Below are 20735 nucleotides of genomic sequence, written 5' to 3'. Positions count from 1 at the left end.
CCTCTACGGCTAGCACAACTGTTCGTTAGAAAGCGGCACTATAGTGGCATCGCCTGTTTGGTGCCGTTACGAGAACGCCACGCCGTACGCTGATACTGCACCATTGCCTCCTCCAACGACGGATGTTTTTCTCATCGATGCTGTAGTCCCACCTGGCTTGCCCCTACGATGCCTCTACGGCTAGCACAACTGTTCGTTAGAAAGCGGCACTATAGTGGCATCGCCTGTTTGGTGCCATTACGATAACGCCACGCCGTACGCTGATACTACACCATTGCCTCCTCCAATGACGGACGTTTTTCTCATCGATGCTGAAGTCTCGCCTGGCGTGCCTCTACAGCTAGCACAACTGTTCGTTAGAAAGCGGCACTGTAGTGGCATCGCCTGTTTGGTGCCATTACGATAACGCCACGCCGTACGCTAATACTGCACCATTGCCTCCTCCAATGACGGACGTTTTTCTCATCGATGAAGTCCCGCCTGGCTTGCCTCTACTATGCCTCTACGGCTAGCACAACTGTTCGTTAGAAAGCGGCACTATAGTGGCATCGCCTGTTTGGTGCCGTTACGAGAACGCCACGCCGTACGCTGATACTTCACCATTGCCTCCTCCAATGACGGATGTTTTTCTCATCGATGCTGAAGTACCGCCTGGCTTACCTCTACAGCTAGCACAACTGTTCGTTAGAAAGCGGCACTGTAGTGGCATCGCCTGTTTGGTGCCGTTACGAGAACGCCACGCCGTACGCTGATACTGCACCATTGCCTCCTCCAACGACGGACGTTTTTCTCATCGATGCTGAAGTCCCGCCTGGCTTGCCTCTACAGCTAGCACAACTGTTCGTTAGAAAGCGGCACTATAGTGGCATCGCCTGTTTGGTGCCATTACGATAACGCCACGCCGTACGCTGATACTGCACCATTGCCTCCTCCAACGACGGACGTTTTTCTCATCGATGCTGAAGTCCCGCCTGGCTTGCCTCTACAGCTAGCACAACTGTTCGTTAGAAAGCGGCACTATAGTGGCATCGCCTGTTTGGTGCCCTTACGATAACGCCACGCCGTACGCTGATACTGCACCATTGCCTCCTCCAATGACGGACGTTTTTCTCATCGATGCTGAAGTCCCGCCTGGCTTGCCTCTACAGCTAGCACAACTGTTCGTTAGAAAGCGGCACTATAGTGGCATCGCCTGTTTGGTGCCATTACGATAACGCCACGCCGTACGCTGATACTGCACCATTGCCTCCTCCAACGACGGACGTTTTTCTCATCGATGCTGTAGTCCCACCAGGCTTGCCTCTACGATGCCTCTACGGCTAGCACAACTGTTCGTTAGAAAGCGGCACTATAGTGGCATCGCCTGTTTGGTGCCATTACGATAATGCCATGCCACGCGCCGATGCTACACCATACCGATACTGCAAATACGACAGGTCAAAATGGCGACGTCGCTTGTGCACTTCATTTGGCTACTGGCGCGGCTAGTAGAGGCTGCGATACTGACTGTTCTTGATGGCGCTAACTATGCACCATATTTATCAGTTTCAGTTAAAGACTGTCGCGTTTTTCAAAATCCTCAAATCTTAGCCGACCCTAGAGTTTCGTGTATGATTATTTGCAAAAAACCATCGGTCTAGATTTGAATACACTAATTATATTTAACTAAATTTGGAGAGAATTCACAGGCTGCCTAAGGCGACATGTGCGTGTTTAGAACTGGAAACTACTGTGCAATAATTTTATGGTCCATGCATTCACTCAAGAACCACAATTTTCCTGCAGCAGAATCGTTCGGAAGACACTCCACTTACATCAGTCTTTCCTCCTGTAGATTTTAAAAAAAATTTCTTTCCCTCGATACTTGAACGAAATGAATATTGTACAACTTGAATGGTGAACTCTCTAATCAAATGCGATATCGAGAACAATTCGATTCGTATTCGAAATTTCAAATATTTGCACATCTCTACAGGTCACGGATTATGCCAGCTGCTCGAACTAGCCATATGCTGGCATGGCAAAGGGCTCAGCAAAAATCTTGCGCTACGTCCTCGCTTGTTTGTCACTTCTCATGCGCACAAGTGAACGCATTGACCAGGTTCGGTTGAACTGCAGAGAGGCACAAAAGACAATGCAGACATTGGTTTCAGCATTCCACAAATTAAGTACTGCTGTTATGATGTAAAAAATGTTAAGCATTAAAAATAGAGACATAGGACTGGTAAAAAAGTTCCACTATTCAATGCCTTCAGGTTCAGGTTTCAACTAGAGTTGACATGTTCTGCCAGCCGATAACACCTTTCCAATTAATGTTGAGATCAGTGCCCATCAGTACTTGCAAATTATGCGAAGGTCACTGTTGCAGAGTTCGGCCTCATAGTTGGGTAATCAGTCGCATAATCGTAAGGACACTTTCACTTCTTCCCCAGCACATCATTAGCAGGGTCAAACGAGAATGAAATGTGTGCAGCTGCACAGCCTGGTTCCAATCTGCAGACTGATCATGCAGTTATGGATACTTCCTGACGTCACGTGCGCCTCCTTCTCATGCGCCACCAATTACGTGCAACTGCTATTTGAATCCTGTTGTTCTGCACCTCTTGCAGTAGCACTACAAGGAAGCACGAGGGTATAGAAGGGGCACATAGGTTTATACTTGCCGTACATACTTGAGGTGGGCAAATGGCACGTCTATTTCAAGAACGCCTCAACACTGGCTCAACAAGAAAGATGGGTGGGGGCCCCTGCAAATTCCTGGAATCTTACTCTATCCTCTATCCAATCTTGTGACGCTTGAAATGGGCTTGTGTGTGCACAAAGCTCCTTTATTTAGTCCCCTTGTTTGCGGTTTACATTAGGGTGTGGTTCGGACCATGCGGCAAAAGAAACCTGCTCCGCCAGAAACGCCTCCCCCCCCCCGACATACGAAAACTTACTACTACAGGAACATCAAATATGAGAACATAAACTATTTTGTGTTTTGAAAAGCTGGAAGAGCACTTATCCAGCCACTTGAAAATTGTGCCTGGTGCATGATATTGGGTAAAGGGATGAAAAGAGTGAAACCGCTACATATAACATAGTGACGCAGAGTAAAAACGCCCAACCGTCTACATTCCCACTTGCTAAAACATTCTGCACGGGTTGTTCGAAATTGCCGCACCATTCCAATCATTAGTGTTTCAAGATGTATGCGACACATTTTAAATATCATTACTTTCATCGGTGCTTTTGCTGTTGTTGCACTATCTTGCTGTACACAATTGTGTGCACAGCGTCTGAAAGGGTTAAGCACGAGCACCGAACCCACTTGTGAGTGTTCAGTCACGTCAATGCAGACCCAGTGTCACAAGCCATAACAAATTTTTATAGTCTGTACTTTTCAGTTTTAACCGAATTCCTAAAATTTCAGTCGGCAGGTAGATTGTGGCATTTCTCGTTAAAAAAATCTATTCCTATTTATAACCAGTTTAGCCACAGTAAAGGTTTCTTGTAGTTGGCCTTTAACAGTGGAACATACTGTACATTGTGTGGCTGCCAACTACTGCAGTATCCAAGAGTGGCTTTTCTTTTTGTTACTGCACCGCAGGCGTCCGAAGAGTGGCACCCCGTCGGGGGCACGTCCGCGATCACTTGGTGTAACTCTCGGCTCAGACTTGGAACGCATGGTGGAGCAAGCAGCCTTGGCACCACTCAAAGTTGCGGCCCTTCAGGAGGTGGATGCTGATGCCATCTTGGCTGAGCCACCCATCCGGCTGCCTCCCCAGAGGCAATTCCATTTACTACAGTCGCTTGCAGCTTATATACTTCTGATCCTTTCCATTTTCCACTGCACTAGTATTGCTATAGCGTGTTCCTTTTTTTGTCTTCTATCAACATTTAGTTTCACCTTTTGATGATAAGTTCAGCAGCAATGTTTTATTATAAACTCTGCTACCAATATAAGGTTAGAATAAGTAAAAATGATAGAACAACAAACATTACAGCAGAATTACGAACGTTCCAGTGTATGCTACACGACACCCGAAACAATACGCATCAGTGAATGCCATACAAGCTACGGAGAACAGAGAGCTACGGAGAACTTTCAAAAGCATTTTCTCATGCTCGGGCCTTCGTGGCGCAGTAAATGTTCCCAAAGCTCTCCAAGTTCAGTCTTTGGCTCCTTCAGAATACAGTGTGGTCCATCTTTATAGATATTGCTTTCCTTCGCAAGTGCCTGCAATTCTGTTATTCTTTTTTGCTCTGCAGATGTCTTAAAAAAAGTGCCAGCCCTCTAAGCCATGCTCACAGGCTGCTCCTCGACACCGATTCCCTCAGCGCCCTCATGTTGAGGTTGACGTCAGAGGAAATTCCTGTTGTGCTTGAAAGCCTCGCCGAGCTACAGCTTGTAGTTTCACTTGGCGCTTTGCTCCCACTTTTGCCAGTATAGCTACAGCTTTGCAACCTCGTAACAGAAGAGAACCTATAAGTGAGAAATATAAAAACACCCAAGAATTTGCTTCAACAATCTTGCGTTAACCAATTGGATTTCGATGTGGCATTTCTAAGCACGCTTATAGATGCATAGACAAAAACGTTTGAAAATACTTTGCTTTAAGTAAGCCTGCTAATGCTTTTTTGTGACATTGCTTGCCCTTGTTGTTGATTAATATTTCTTAATAATCATAACGATTCCAAACTAACTTGCTGCATCAATTGCATGTGTTGTACAATTGCATTACATATCACAACGAAAATGGGCACTAACTTTGAAAATAATAGCACTAAGAAAGGCCAACTGGAACTATATTTTGGACTGTGTAAAAAGCCTAGTTTCGGATTGTGTATAGGGGTGTGCGAAATTTGAAACTTTGGAATAACAAATCACAGTTTCCTGTTCGATTCAGTCTTTCAACCAAATTGTAACTATTCGTAATTGCGAACATTTTGCAAGTAGTTTTTGAATATTGAAAACGCGGCTTGTGCGCAATCAAACATAAAATTGAATTGGAGCAAAAGTACAATAAATTTCATCCCCTTGGCTATACTATAGGCGTAAAAAGTGAGAACTTATATTAGAGCAGGCTGTGTCGCTCAGGGAGACTAACTTTACTGCTTGTACAGTGACAGTTCACACTTTCCGAAGAGCGCAGTGCATAGGCATATTTACTGAGGGAGGGGGGCAAGGGGGCACTTTTGGCTGCATGCTGGAAAGTCCGACAAAACTACAGCTGCAGCTAAATTTTTCGTTCTTAAAAGAGTGACCACATAAGTAATGCTTTTCCTTACTATGCATCCCCTGCTTGGGCAGTGAGAATTGTCTTTTGTGCCTCCTTGGGTCACGCTGTAGTGGACGACGCACGGATTTCGCCATACACGCTCGCGTTGTGGAGAAGGCCTGACGCTTGGTAGTTCCCGCCGTAACAAATGTCAGCTTGTGCTACTTCCATCATGCCCAGTGTTTTGGGACCACTATATCCGTATTTGAAAATGCAATCAGCTTACTATATTTAACCTTCGGGCGAGGGGGAGGTCACGATAAAGCATTATAATCAGCCGCGCCCAACGACTGGTGTGCTTTACGGCATGAAATTGTTGGATTATCAAGTGCTGGAACTATTTAATCTGTGTCCAGAGACGGACTACATGGCGTTGCAGTCTTCAGTATCTTATCACCATCGTAAAATCTAATCACACCTCTTACAGGTATAACTGTCGAATTTCACTCAGTAATCACGACTTATCGTAGATATGTTCGTGAAAATGACCTTGGTCGAAGGCACAGAGCCATTTCAATACCGATAGAACACTGACTTGAATTTTTTTCTAAAGGCTCGTGTCACTTCTGACCTTGTTGAATCATTATCAGGCTGTTTCTAAATAAGAGCTACACTATTACTTGTATCCCCGCAGGAGCAAATACAGCAGATGTTTTATATTTTGAAAAAATGAGGGCTACTTTTTGGTGGCGTGTATCGAAAATATGCTGTGTGTAGGTTGCTTATGTGCTCCGAAAACAGTTGCCAAATAGTCTTTCTCCTAATTTTTATGCGTTATACACGGCATTTGGTTGTTTTCCCTCGGCATCGTCAGTAAACTATGCGGGGCATGGTGTTTTAATTTATGCAAAGTACGAAGTAATGTTCTGAGGGACGAGCGATCAATGTTTACAGTGCTCCCACTTCTGCGCCAGATTGCGCCATACGAGATTTCCTGCGCCAACCTCATAAAAATACATGATTTTGCGCCGAAGTGCGCCAAGATTAGCGACTGCACATTACGTGTGTGGCCGCAATGGCCCGCAGACATGCATAGCGCGCATGACTAAAGTGGCTTCATAAATCGAACTTTACGTTATCTATACATCGGCGACTGATAATTCGGGCTCGATGGGGACCGTCCTTGCGGAAACAGTTACGCATGCACGCGGCCGTCACCTCCGCACAAGCCACCTTTACTATCTGAACGGCTGAATACACTGAAACTCGAAGCGGGAAGTTGGCGGCTGGACAGTCATCAGCGATGAGCAAGTGCTCCACAAGCGGCGCCTATACGATGCCGTAAAGGCATGTATTATGCCTAAATCAAGCAGCTGCACATTCGAAGGCATATCTCCACAAGCGGCGCCTATACGATGCCGTAAAGGCATGTATTATGCCTAAATCAAGCGGCTGCACTTTCGAAGGCGTATTGGGCGGCAGGAAAAGTCGGGTCACTGCCATCAGAGAACTTGGAACGTGGTGCGCTGAGAAGCACGAGCAGCACGCGCCTGCCTTGCCTCTGTATGTCGCGGTAAACTCGCCCAGCCACTCTGCGAATAAATCGGGCGTCATCTATGCCTTCGCATTGTGCCTGTTGCGCAGGAGCACATAGTTCTGAAATCAACGCAGCATATTGATTTTCTGATTACAATATTAAAGGGCATGCGCCGGTCGATGCTATTCATATTAGTACGCAGAAATGTTATAATGTGCACTTTACTGTGTTTGCCGCAAGCACATGAGTCGCCTTTTATGGCCTGCTGTCCGGCAACATCTGATAAAATAACGCAGTTTCGTCTACATTATACACGCCCTGCTTCGCGTAGCCTAATGGCACAGTGCTCCCACTCCTGCGCCAGATTGCGCCATACGAGATTTCCTGTGCCGTCCTGATAAAAATACACGATTTTGCGCTGAAGTGCGCCAAAATTAGCGACTGCGCATTACGTGTGTGGCCGCAGTATCCCGCACACATGTATAGCGCGCATGACTAAAGTGGCTTCATCAATCGAACTTCAAGTTATCTATACGTCTGCGACCGATAATTCGGGCTCGATGGGGACCGCCTTAAAGTCCAAATAATTGGGAGTCGTAAATATCCAGATTCGCCAGAAAAGAACTGGATTTATTCAGCTAGTGGCTAAAAAAAGTACCTTATCCTCGTTTGACCACTTTTGGGGATCCGTTCACTTTCGAGGGATTTTGCGTCACTAGCGTCAGCGTCGACATACTTGGTAGTGTGCCAGGAACGCTATCATCCGTCGACTTGTCCAGTTCTAGTCGCACGAAATGTCGTGAAAGTGAAAATGTCCCGGAAAGGGATCGTCCAAAAGTACAGCCGAAGTTTGTCAGCGCGGTCCTGCGCGCACGCACAGTTGCCTACGATCTGGTCAGTCCGTATCTCTACCATTGTTATGCTGTCGCCACAAATAGATGAAAGTACAATTGATGCATGCACCGAATCTTGAACCTTTGGCAACAGCTAGGACCGCGATTTTGCAGCAATGCTTTTTCTGCTGCCACTCCTTGGGCTTCGTCAATGGTATAAGCGGCGCTCCGCCTGCGTTATATGGTATCAGCCGGCACAGAACGGTGGATGATAACGGGGGCATATAGAATCGAGCTGAATGCATCGCTACAAAATCGCCGCGCAGGAGTCGACCGCGCTATCATAGCCGCATGATGCCATTTTTTTCTTTTGAAACAGTCGCTGTCTTCGTCGGCAGAGACATCGAGGGTGTAGTCGGCGCCGCTCAAACAGCTTAAGTCACCGCGACCGTGTCGCTAGTTAATGCGTCAATGAATAAACGCTGGATGCGCGGAGCCAACCCGAATGCACTCCCGAATGGCTTGCCGGAGTTCACTTGCCCGACGGTTTGGGCACGTTCGATGCTGGATTAACTAGTCTTCGCTAGTTTTGGTTTCCAGGAGGTATTGACATGGCTGACCACAATGCTGCGGCGATGCCAGTGACGTATCAGTCCCAAAATATAGCTGTTTCCGCTCAACTCGGCGGTGAAATTAGCACGTAGTCGTGCAGGCGAAGTCCGAATTATATAAAATGGTGTACCTTAAGGTGTCCGAAATTTTGGTCGTACTTATACTTTAAATTTATGGGCCAGTGATGGTGTCTCAAAGTAGTCCGAATAATCGAGCTTGTTTGAATTACTGGTGTCGAAATAATCGGACGACGCCAGTTGTGAATCGGCCAGTTGCTGAACAGAGGCTTCAGCTTTACGAGGAAAAACAGACCATTGAAAAGTACCTGGTGTCGTTTGAAGCAATGGCTGAGCGTTACGAGGGGCTTATCAAAGCTGGCCTGGCTCAGAAAAGAATTAATGACATTGAGTCTGGCCAGGTGTTTCTGACTGATGCTAGAGCCTTGCTGAAAGCATCACAAAGTGTCAGCTGTCAGTGGAAAAATCATACGATGTAAAAGGCAACATCTGAGCAGCTTCACTCAACTTGAAATAAACTAATTACAGCACACTGTGTGAACAGGTTTGATGTATTCATTTAAATTAAAGGGAAACTCATGTATTTAGAGGCAGAGCAAGGTTGTTTTACAGCAAGCAAATACTTTCTGGAATAACGTTTGTCAATTTCAAGTGTTTGGAATAGCTTGGGATGGTGTCCAGCAGCTGGAATTTATTAGCACCAATGTGCTACGAAATCTGTATCTGGATGCTCCAAACTGCTCCAAAATTAAGATTTTGCTGCTCCAAAAATTGCTCCAAATCTCAGTTCGTCAGTGGCACCACTGTGTTTATTCTGTGTAGGTTTATTGCAGTCTTTGTAGAAAGTTATCATTGAAGCATTCCAGGGAGTCATACAACCACTAATCAAAATGTCTCCCAGACTCCTAAAACAACAGCATGGGACGGTTTAAATTCCATGAAGATAGAGATAACTTTAAGCACAATGCGTTGCAAAACATTCACTTTCCTGCCTTTATAATGCAAGTGTTGCAGATAATTCCTAAACCCTCATTTTTCCACGTGTTTTCGTGCATCATACGAGATTCGTAGTTTGTTTCTCCGGTGTCCTTTGTAAGCTAAACAAGGCACCTTGTTTATATCTACGGATATAATTTAGGGGCATGGTATGGGTAATGTGTAGGCAGGGTTACAAATAAATGTGAATTTTTCAGTAGAATACGTATGCAATTGGTCCATTGCATTATTAGTCTGTTTTACGAGCGGTGTAAAACTTAGACGGCTACGCTGGCATAATTGCAGCTACAACTGAGGTCAAATTTTGCGAATATAAGGGGAACAATACCCCAAGTTGATTTGCGATGGTAGATGTGTGTTGATCAAATACTGGTTTTATAAAAAATTAATTGTTCGAAAGTGTTGCGCTGCTGCTAGGTTTCCTAAGGTCCCAAGAGAACGCTGTATTTCAGATATTCTGTACTTTGAAGGAATAGGGAGATTTTAAGTCCAATGTGTCACATAGTTTTAACGTTTCTGGCTTATTTATAAGCGTGACCAATAATTATTGAACCCTCATGTTTTATTTCTTTTTACTTTCTCATGCGTGATATACTAGGTTTGCCAGGTACCCTCACTGAACTAAAGGATGCAGCTTCGTTATGTTTGGTGACTGTGAGGAAAAGTTAATAGGTGTTGTGTAGGTGAAGTTCAGAGCAGATAGGTAATTGGGGCTTTCGCAATAAATTACATATGTAAGCACTCTAGAGTGTTATGAGCGTGTCTTACGAGCAGGGAACAGTTGAGCCCGCTGCCCTCACTGGCAGAACTGTAATAGCTACCAAGACCAAATTTTGCGAAAATTGGTTGTATGTTATGAAAACTCTCTGTGCAAAGTTAAATGCGGTTGGATCAAACACAGCCTTTGTAAAAAATAATTTATTCGAGTGTTAGAGCATATGATATGACAGCTGTCAGCTATGCTTCTTAGTGTCCCGACATAGCTGTAGGTTACAGCAGGTTTATATTTTGTGGAAAGGGCAATGTGTAACTGCAATGTGCGATAAACTTTTTACGTTCCTGATCCAGTTGGAAGCGTTGCAAATTATTATTGAGCCGTCGTTTTTCATGTCGTTCATGTTTGGTTTCAGCGATGTCCTCGGTGAACTAAACAGGACATGTTGTTTATATTTAGCAAAAATAAAGGGCGCATTATGGAGATTATGCAGGTAAACTTTAAAGTCAGGGTGCTTATTATGACATTTGCAGTAAATTACGCATGCAAGCAATCCGGAGCTTCATGAATGGGTTTTGCAAGCAGAGAATTTATCCCATTGCTCTGGGAGAACTGTGAACTTAATCGATATCAAATCTAGCAGAAATTGAGTAAGAATGGCTGGGATGGGAGGGCAGGACACCATGGTTAGGGCGAAGTAATATGTGTGTTGATGAATTACTGGCTTTTTTAAGAAATTCCCAACTACGAGTTCTCCAAACCATTATATGCGGGCAAGGTTTCAAATGAAACAGTCATATACTGGTAACTTTTTAATGTATACGATATAAGTACAAGCAACTGAAAGTTTTTCTGCAACTGTTCAAAAGAAACAGCTTTGCTGGAAATCAGTTGTAATTCTACAAGGTTGCACACATCTGCTGTCATTTTTTCTAGTCAATATTGGAAGTAATTTATGTTGATTGTACCTCGTTGCGTAGAACCTCGACAATACTATTACCTATTATTATTGTACTGTTCCCGCTTGTTAAGCGCAGGAGGTCGCATAACCTCGTGAGTTTCCGAGACCTGTTAAGATGACTATGCTTATTGCATCCAAGGTTGAATTTCAATAGCGAAGTAGAGTAAGGGGGGGGGGGGGTTTAACACCTTCGTTATATTAACATTTAACTATGAATTAGTGTGGTTGTACTGTAATTTATTAAACTCTATGGAACCAGAAAATTATTCAAATGTAACAGAACTCGAACTTAAGAGAGCTAGTTCCATTCGATATAGCCGTCGATATAGTTAAATGTCTATATAACGAATCTCGTGGGGCTGCCAAATAAACATTTATGTTAAGTATTGTATTGAAAACTCGCAAATTGGCATTATGAACTATTAAGATATAATAGAATGCAGGCCTTCCACAAATGTGTTTATGCCGGTGCCAAAAACTCTGCAGAATAGGAGTGAAAATGCCCGTTTCCAGAAATTTTTGCTTGGTGCATGCACTGTTGTACGTCCGTGCACCTTGCCACCAGTACTGCATGTACATAGTACATGTGAACATGATAGTGAGATTATGCGCCACAAACGCGTGCATCTTCCATCTGCAGTAGGACAAGACGCAATGCTGCGGGGCCACAGCGATTATGGCGTGGCTGGCGTGGCGATTCTTCTTGAGTATGCGCCGACTGTCTCATTAAATGCAAGCAGGCATTGTGGGGATGTGAGACTTTCACGCGTCCCCTGATGTTGTTTTCCCCGCATGGCTCCCATCTCCTGTAATCCGGCTTCGCCGCGTGGTGTTACGGCTGCAGCATATTACGAAAGATGGCGCTAGTGTTGCGCTCCTAACGCCACCTAGCGGCGGGTTTACTTGGGCACAAAAGGAAGAAGGTGCTTCCTCTTGGACGTAGTATCGGTGAGCGATGCAGACGTTCCGCGCGTGTGCCGATCCACGCTTTGCGAGACCGTCTCGCGAGGCTAGGAGCAGGGCATTGATATGGACAAACACAGATCGTTGGAATGCGCCACCGTTCGCATGACCGTACATGTGAACAATTAGGCGTTGGTGTCTAGCATGCGGGCGAACATATACGCTCGCAATCCGGTCGCGGTGAGTCGAACTTCCTTGATTTGTCGCGCGCCCATCAGCATAGTAATTCTGCTAGCGGCAAATGGTGTATGAAAGGTGCAATAAATGCCCTTTTGATTGCTTACACTACTGTGTTGTTGTTCCTTTGTCCCAAGAGCACGTGTGAGACCCCACAGCATTCATTTCTCTAGAGCGTAGATAACTCTCAAGCCTAATCAATCTGATAATGTTGGTGGCTATCAGTAAAGTGGGCAGCAAGCAATTACAGCATTCACATATTTGAGATCTGCACCTGATGTGCAGCGCATCGTTATCAAACGTTAACAAAACCATGAAGTAATAACTTTTCTTGTGTTATTTGCCGATACATCTTGTGGTCAAATGGCATTTAAGCAAACCTTTAAGCTGGCAATTTTTCTCCTCAACCCTTCAAAACTGTTGCGATTGTGAATGATACAATGACTACACTCGCGATTTCATGCTTATTGAGAACACCGCAGTTCCTAATGCCGGCATGCAAAAGCACGGCGGAACGGGTTTGTGTAGTTTCTACTTCTGAAGGCCGTCATTACTGTGCCCAATGGCAATAGGGCTGGCACAGATTAGTAATCGCAACTGTCCAGAAATATCTGCTGATGATGATGCCGCGCCGAATTTTTCAGTTTCGCAAGTCTGAAATGTGCGCGATATTTTGGGTTACAAATTACTTTGTGATGTACAGAGTAAGCATAACGTTTTTTTTTACTTTGAGATATTCGGGGGTTTTGAAATTTGTTGTACTGAAATCTTTTTACATTAAAACAATGGGCTTCTGACTGGCGATTTTTCAGATTTTCGTTAATCTCTGTGGTGTGTGTAATAAGATTTAACTGTTATGTGCTCAATACAGCTCGCAATACTGACCGCTAGTGTAGGTCTTGCCATGCATTTTTGGAAGCACTGTCTTGAAAGTTACGGATCGCTGATTGAGTGTGGTGAATCCTCACTGCAAACAAAGAGAAGAAGCGCGCGTCTATTTGTAGACTACATTTAGTGATGCTGGCGGTAGCAGAAACTACCCTCAGTAGCCACTCATTATTGTGTAACTTGCTTATCCGCTAAATCGCGATAAGCAATGACAGTATGCTAAAACTTTGATTACGTGACTTGTTATCTTGGTTCTGCAGAGAGGCGGCACATGCACTGTGGAAATTTCGATGCAGTTGGCCTTTAATGCTATAATCCTTGCCTTGGTGACACGGATCCGAGGTATTGATTGTTTTAGGCACTACACTGAACCTCATGCCAACCTTCTCTGTTTCCAGCTGGACACGGCACTTGGCACCGATGGCGGTTCTGCACTGCTCGGCAGTCCCGACCAACTGGTGATCATGTTGTCCGTGCAGTACCGGCTGCTGCACACCAAGCACATAACTGATGACGGCATTGCCCAGGCAGACATGGTGGAGCTGTACAGCCAGATGGCAGCTGTGCTCCTCAAGGTTGTTTGCATTGGCCTACTTATGCAGGTGTCGCATAGGCATTTCGAAAATCTAGTTCAACAACTCAGTAGCAAAGTAACAACAGCAAAGTAGGTGTCGCTACATTGAGCATTTCAAAGACTGTTAAATCAGTACTCCGTGAAAGGCGACAGGGTTTGCGCAACTCTTTCAAACTCTCAAAAGCCTTCTAATCTAACTTTACCTAATATTTCTCTTTAACACCTCAATGTTTGTGCCTCAATGGTAGTTCAAGAGAGAGATTGGTTTGCCTCGGAGTGAATTGATTCAGAACAAGTGGAGCATGCAAAACCTTTCTCTATTGACCAGTGTAAAGTAAATCTGCAGAAGTGTAAGACGGCTTGCTACAAATGGACTTATGTAATTTTTTTTTCTTAAAATTTTACTGTGGAAAACAAAACTCGAACTTCCCTTTGTGAACTTTTCACTCAAACTATGACACCTTTTAGTCCTTGACTCCTTTACCTATATTTGTACATATAGGTACCTATTGGGCACTCTATATCTCACTTCCTCAGCAAAGTTGAACTCTTGCAGTGATATCCAAGTTATTGCAAATTTGGCATTCGCTTCAAAAGTGGACTATAGTGTATGCTCTAAGCAGCCATTGCCTAGATGGAAGAATGCATGTGCTTGGTCCCCCCCTCCACAGGTGTTTGATGGCCGCACGTTGGGGCAACGTGTGAGCACTGGTGTTCTCAAGGAACTGCTGCCTCAGCTGCTGATGCTTCTGCTGGACAAGCGCTTCAACGAGCTCCGTCATTGGCCTCATTTGCAGCGGACAGTCAATGTCCTTGCTCTCAACATCATCCGCAATGGGAACCCAAATTGTGTTCTTAGGTGGGCATCTTTGCTGCAGGCCCCTTGATCTTCTCTCCTTATTTGTGTCTTCTTTTTCGTATTCTTTTAAGGGATGACACATTTATGTTTACAAGGAGCATTATAGAAACACTACATCAATCTATATTGATAGATCATTCTCTTGCAGACTTTTCTGCATTTTAAAAGCAAAGCTTTCTTTGCAAATCCTCCCGAACTTTCCTGACCGTGGCTACTGAGTGCTGCTGCTTTGCCGAATAGCTCGTGTTTGATGGTGGGATTGTACCTCAGTCCCGCACCTCGGCAACCTGATGCTTTAAAGGGGCCCTAAACTACTTTTTATCCAAGTCGAGAAGTGCATTTGAAGTTTAATCTAACTATTTCAGAAACACTTTGCCACAAAAAGAACTTCAATGCATTGAGCAGAAGCTGAGGTATTGGCAATCAAATATCGAGTTAGCAGTGCTTCCGTTCCTTCTTCAGTGACTTGCACTGCGAAGGCTACGGTTGAGCGGGGCGTGGCCACAACACCCCGCCTACTGACAGTACCGTGGCATGCAGTTCAAATTTGATTTTGGATGTTCACGTAGACGCCACTATTTACAATTTTTGGTGCCTACAATGCGCCGAACGCATTTTTGCTCAGTGAGCCACAGTGCGCTCAGCCAGCGCCTCATCTATTTTTTTTTCAATGCCAGTGCAATCGCCCGCACCGCAATGAGAGCCGTTGGGCCACCTTAGTTCAGTGAGTTGCCGCGATGTGACGCTACCCAGAAGACTCTGCGGCGGCCGCGGTATCTATGCTACGTAGCAGATTGCAGCTACATGCAACTGCAGTGCATATGCGTTGTGCACGATGTGGGTTCTTGGTGTCTCACAGGAGACCAACCACCGCGGGTTCGAGCTTAGCGAGCCACAGGGCCGCGTCAGCCGTCGCCTCCAGAACCGCTCGCGCGCGAGCTCAGAAGCCGCAAGGGGCTACCGAGCGACGCACGCAAAAACACAGTAAAGCCCTGAGTTGACGGAAAGCGTTTACTGAAACCGTCGGCACCAGCACTGCACAAACGCCCGCACGGAGGGGAGCCAAAGGGGTCCCGCACCAGGGCGAAAATACAATAACAGGCGCCTATAGCACGTCGCGGCGATAGCACAGGCTCATGCTGGGACACGCCGCTAGGAAAAGTCCCGGCGGCTATGCTACTTGCTCTGGCGATAACCAATGGGTCAACTCGCGAGAGCACGGGCAATATCCTTCGGCTTAGGCTTTCGGCAAGTGCAACTCGGCGAGGTACGACCTCGCGCGAGCACCAATGGCACCACTCGTCGGCTTAGCTTCGGGAAAGGATCAGCACAAAGTACGCGCTCCCCGCACGGGCAAAGGCACCGTGCGCGAGCTCCAGTCCTAGTCACAAAGGTGTCGGCGGACGAGAGGAAAGCATGAACGTACCGTGCGCTGGTCCCGGAGAGAAGTCCCGAGGCACGCTCCTCCGCTAGCAGCCGAAAACCGGCCGCCTCGTGACGTCAGCGCCCCGCCCTCAGCGCAACCGCCGCGTGCGCAGCGCCACCGCGGGAACCGGTTAGCGGAGGACGGGGAAAACCGGGGGACAGAGAAAACCGGGGGACGGCAGAACAGGTGTTTTAGCCCGCGCAATGACGCCGGCGCAACCCTCAATCCCCACATCCTCCTCTCCTTAAATGCCCCCCTACCAGCCTGGCGAAAGAGCTAGTAGGGGCTTATGCACCAAAGACAATTGAGTCTTTCATGCACAAGCTAAATGCTAACCTCAGCCCAGCAAGTACTCTTAAAACACCGCGTTCCGACATATAAAACACTTTCATGCACTATAATAAAAAAAATATATATATACAGGGATCGTGGAAAAAGAAACTGCTACGCTCTATAATAAAAAAATGCCGCGAGAGGGAGAAGAAATATTAAAAATAGTCGGCCGCTAGCGCGGGACAGTGTCCAAGGTGCGAAGGGGAAACAGCGCGTAAAGTTCTGTGGCTAGGGGCGGTGGCCGAAGACGTAGGAGTCTCGAGGGCAGTCTTGATAGCAGGAACGGGCTCACCGTTGGTAGATCGGAGTTGTTGCTTTCGTGGTGGTGGCGGTCCCGAACTCCAGCCGGATGGGGCAGGACACTGCCGGGTCAGCTGGCCACGCCGCCGGAGCCAAGATGAAAGGGGCAGCCGCAACCGTGGCTGCAAGGCGTTGATACGGTGGCGACGACTGCAGAGAGCTGGGCTCTCGGTCTGACGTCAGAGGGTCAGTGACCCCGTCCACCTTCAGTGTCCACGATGATCCGATGCAGCAGTTGGTGCGATTTCTGGTTGCTTCGAAGAGGAACAGGCACCACGCACGCACGCGCGCGCACACACACGCACACAAACTCCTTGCGGTTTTCTCCAAGCTGCGCAACACTCCCAAACACCGCAATGCTCTTCGCCACAACGCGCCAAGCGTCCTTCGTCCCCCTCACACCGACGAGTCAATGGGACCATTGTCCCCCCCCTCCCCCCCGCGCCTGACGACCGCGCAAATCAACAACCCCCTTCTCGGCAAAGAAAAAAAAAGGAGAAAGAAAAGAAGAAAAACAAAAAAAATCTACGTCTACGTACAAGAAAAAAACACTTAATAAATTAAAACTAAGGCTGCACACGCGAAAATTAAACACACTTTCAAATAAAAAAAACAAATACACTCAGCATGCGTACTTAAAAAAAAGAAAAAAAAAATGCACACTGTTAAAATAATACATAAACAATACTTGCAATACGCTGGGCTGGGGCCAGCTTCTTTTCGTGCAATGGCCGTAAAGAAGCTAGCCCACTGAGGCTACGCATTTTACTGAGGGCCTTCGGTTGCGGAAAAGTCCGTCGTCCGGCGCGAAATCACACAGGTGACCGCTTCCTCAGATTGTACCGGTGCGTGGTCCGAATGCGGTCCGTTGCCCCGGGTGTGCCCCGTTGCTTGCGCGCAATGCCACTGGGCACTGGCGCGAGCTCGTTGGACCGTGACACAAAGGCCTTCAGGTCGGCGATATGGGCACGGCTGAGTTTTCCCGAAGGGGGATCCTTCAGCAAGTACGCGAGTGGAGACCAAACTTTCTCTACTCGGTACGGACCAAGCCACTTAGGAGCGAGCGAGGCTGAGAACCCCTTGGTCGCATCGCTAAGAGCGTGGTTGCGCTTCAGGACGAGATCACCTACCTTAAATGAAAGATGGCGATGCTTCCGGTCGTATTGAGCCTTCTACTGGGCCCTGGCCGACGCCAAACTCTGCCTTGCTCTACAGAGAGCCCGACAAAGCCTGTCCCGAAGTGCTGAAGCGTAAGCAGAACAGTCTGCCGGCGCCTCCTCGTCCCCGAGCTGGCATTGCATGACACTGGTCACCGGATTAGCCAACTCCCTTCCAAAATTGAGAAAGGGCGGGAGAGAAACCAGTTGAGCGATTCTCAGAGGTTCGGACTGCGAACGCGAGCTCACTCAAGTGGTCTGCCCAATCCTTTTGACGTTCGGCAAAGGCCGCTAACATCGGTTTGAGAGTTCTATTGAGTCTCTCCGTCAAATTGGACTTGGGATGGTAGGGCGAAGTGGTGCAGTGATTAATTCCCAGGGAACGGCATGTAGCACCAAACACCCGAGCGGTGAAATAGGACGCATTGTCCGTAATCAGTCTTTTCGGAAAGCCGAACCGACAAAACACTTCCTGTAGCCTTTCCAGCACCGCTCGGCTGTCACTTTACGAAGCGGAAATAGTTCCACCCATTTAGAAAAATGATAGACTACCATCAGGTGTGTGAACCCCTGCTTACTCCTGGGGAAAGGTCCCATAAGATCGCAGGTGGCCACTTGCCACGGACGCTCACTGTCGATTGGTTTCATCAGCCCGGGCGGCTTGCCACCCCTTGATTTCACCATTTGACAGACATGGCACGAACAGCAATAGCGAAAAATGTCACGCTTTATGCCAGGCCAGGTCACAGTTTGGCTTAGTTTCGCAAAAACTTTAGAGCCACTCAAATGACTAGCCAAGGGTTCGTCATGAGAACATCACAACAGTGCGCTTCTCAGACTTTTGGGGATAACCACCTTAAACGGGTCCACAGCGTCATCATCGGTGGCTATGTATTTCAGCAGGAGCCCATCATGATCCAACCAATATATATCCGCGGGGGACTCAGCGACACGCGCTGTTTCCGGCACCCCTGCGCCCGCCGCACTACCAGCGGCGTCTTCGGCGCTCCGTCTCGCTGAGACCGTCACTCACTCTGCGGCAAAACGGATCAATTTGCTGGGCCTTAGTACCTCTTGCCTGCTGACAGCGATTCCAATTCTCCCAAAGGGGAGGTTGGTCTCGTCCCCACTCAGGACGGCAGCCATCGGCGTCATGGGTTCGCTTTCAAGAAGCTCCCCCGCACGCACGCTTTCCGGCGCGCTGCTTGCCTGGAGCGCGAAGAAACAGGTTTGCCCGCTTGCGGACTCACCTGTCTCTCCGCTCGTTTCGCCCCCGACGCTAGCTGGCGCTAAGGCACCGGCAGCGGCTGTTGCACCTTGAGAAAAGCTCTGGGTGGACAATGGGGCACGAGATAGCGCGTCAGCTATCACGTTGGCACTTAGATGTAGTGCCTCTTCGTGCCGTGTCGCTCTATCCCACTGGGGATTGTGAGTCGACAAGCGCATAGCGCAGGGACTTGCCCCCGAATTCTGCGCGCGACACGGTTCGTGCTGTGCCTCTCGATCCCAAAGGGGACCATGAGCGGGCGAGCGCGAAGCTCGGGGGCTTGCCCCCCAACTCGGCGCGCGACACGATTCCAACGCCCCATCTGCACAGGCAAGATCGGACGCCGGCGGGCTGAAGAACGGCTTTAGCAACGTGAACTGACCGTCGCGATAGCCGCCATTCGCAATGTCCACAACGATCCCAGTTTTAAAGAGAAAGTCCCGGCCGAGAATCACAGGAACACTGAGCCCTGGGAGATGAATGAAACGCGTGCGTCTCATTCGCTCTCCCCACCTGACAGTCAGCCTTGCGGCGCCAGCCGAATGGGCCACGCCTTTCGCAAGATTGAATGTCGTTCGGCAGTCCCGCAAGCGCACTGCGTGCTTTTGCAAGTGAGACAAAACCTGTTCGCCGAACAACGAAGCGCTTGCGCCCGTGTCCAGCAGCGCCGAAAATTCGCAGCCGGCAATGGTCACCAGAATAAACGGGGCGTGCGCACCAGCAACACAACCTGCTCGGTACGCCGAGGGAACAAGCAAAGGTTCGGTCACCCGTGCCTTCGCGAGCGACCTGCTATCCCGTTTCCCGGCCTCACAGGAGACCGGGGCGCGGTGCAATCCCTTGCAATGTGCCCTCGTTGTTGGCAGTGAAAACAGCGTACTCCGCCGCGGTATCTTTCCCGAGGCGGAGCAGCCTCAGCTCCCTGCCGGAGTCGGCTCGCCGCTTGGCCAATGGGCCGATAACGAGCGTTTCCCTCCGCGATGCGCTGGGTCGAAAAGCGTCCCTGCGCATGCGTTTTGGTCATGGTGCAGCACAGGCTGCCCGTCTCCGGTGCGTGTAGGGATAGAGAGCGCGCGCGCTCAGCTCCCAAACACACCCGCTTGCAGCCGCAAAGGCAGCTTGGCCGGGTTGTTGCCGTTGGGGAAAGGGCTCAGGCCCTCTCCACGCGCAGCTCGGCTCAAGGTCCTCGCTGGCGGGCGGCGGTGGGCGATAGGCACGCGTGGCGATAATGTCACCTTGGATGCGCTTTGCCTCGGCAGCTAATTCCTCCAGAGTTCGGAAGCGGACGCCGCGCAGGTACACCGAAAAGGTCGGATGTGCCTGCCTGATCACCCGTTCAACGCGTTCCTCATTCGAGGCGTTGGGCTCGGCGACTAAGAAATGGTCTTCCATCGCCCGTACGTACTCCTGAAGCGACTCATCAGGAGCTTTTGTACGTAGCCCAAGCTCTCGCCGCATCCTACTCTCGTAGTCAGCGGGTAGGAATTCACGCAGGAATGCCGCGCGGAACTCCTCGAGGGTTGTTGCACGGTGTCCGGAAAGCCTGTACCACCTAGCCGCCGCGTCAGTGAGTGCAACAGGGACGACGCGTCCGTGTACATCCTGATCGTTCAAACCCAGAGCTCTCTGGTAGCGTGCGAGGGAGTAACAGTAGTCCCTGGCACTAAGCAGGTCACCATATCCGCTGTAGGTCGGGACTACCAACCGTACAGCGGGGTGAGCGCATTTCGGAACAGCAGACAGCGTTTTAACTGCCCCAGAGAGCGCCTGGATCATTTCGGCGGCGTTATGCAACAGCGTCTGTGCGCCTGCTCCAAAGGGAGCCGTTCGCGCGTTAGCGGCGCGATCGAGCAAGGATGAACTGACGTCCAGCTCGATCAGTGGCGCGGTTTCCACAGGGATACCGGCCGGCGCGC

General features: G+C 48.4%; 1 protein-coding gene across 1 annotated transcript in view; it reads left to right on the top strand.

Annotated features, from left to right (window-relative positions):
- The window catches only part of LOC119446877 (cytoskeleton-associated protein 5-like), a 117458-nt gene that overhangs the window by 84083 nt on the left and 12640 nt on the right, over positions 1-20735 (top strand). The window contains exons 10-13 of the mRNA XM_049663653.1: positions 3593-3772; positions 4276-4396; positions 13302-13478; positions 14149-14336. Coding sequence (XP_049519610.1) covers positions 3593-3772; positions 4276-4396; positions 13302-13478; positions 14149-14336 — 666 coding nt within the window. The remainder of the gene's footprint in view (positions 1-3592; positions 3773-4275; positions 4397-13301; positions 13479-14148; positions 14337-20735) is intronic.

Source organism: Dermacentor silvarum, chromosome 1 (assembly GCF_013339745.2).
Source record: "Dermacentor silvarum isolate Dsil-2018 chromosome 1, BIME_Dsil_1.4, whole genome shotgun sequence".
Lineage (NCBI taxonomy): Eukaryota > Metazoa > Arthropoda > Arachnida > Ixodida > Ixodidae > Dermacentor > Dermacentor silvarum.
Note: the sequence above shows the minus strand (reverse complement) of the source record. Positions and strands in the feature narration are given on the sequence as shown.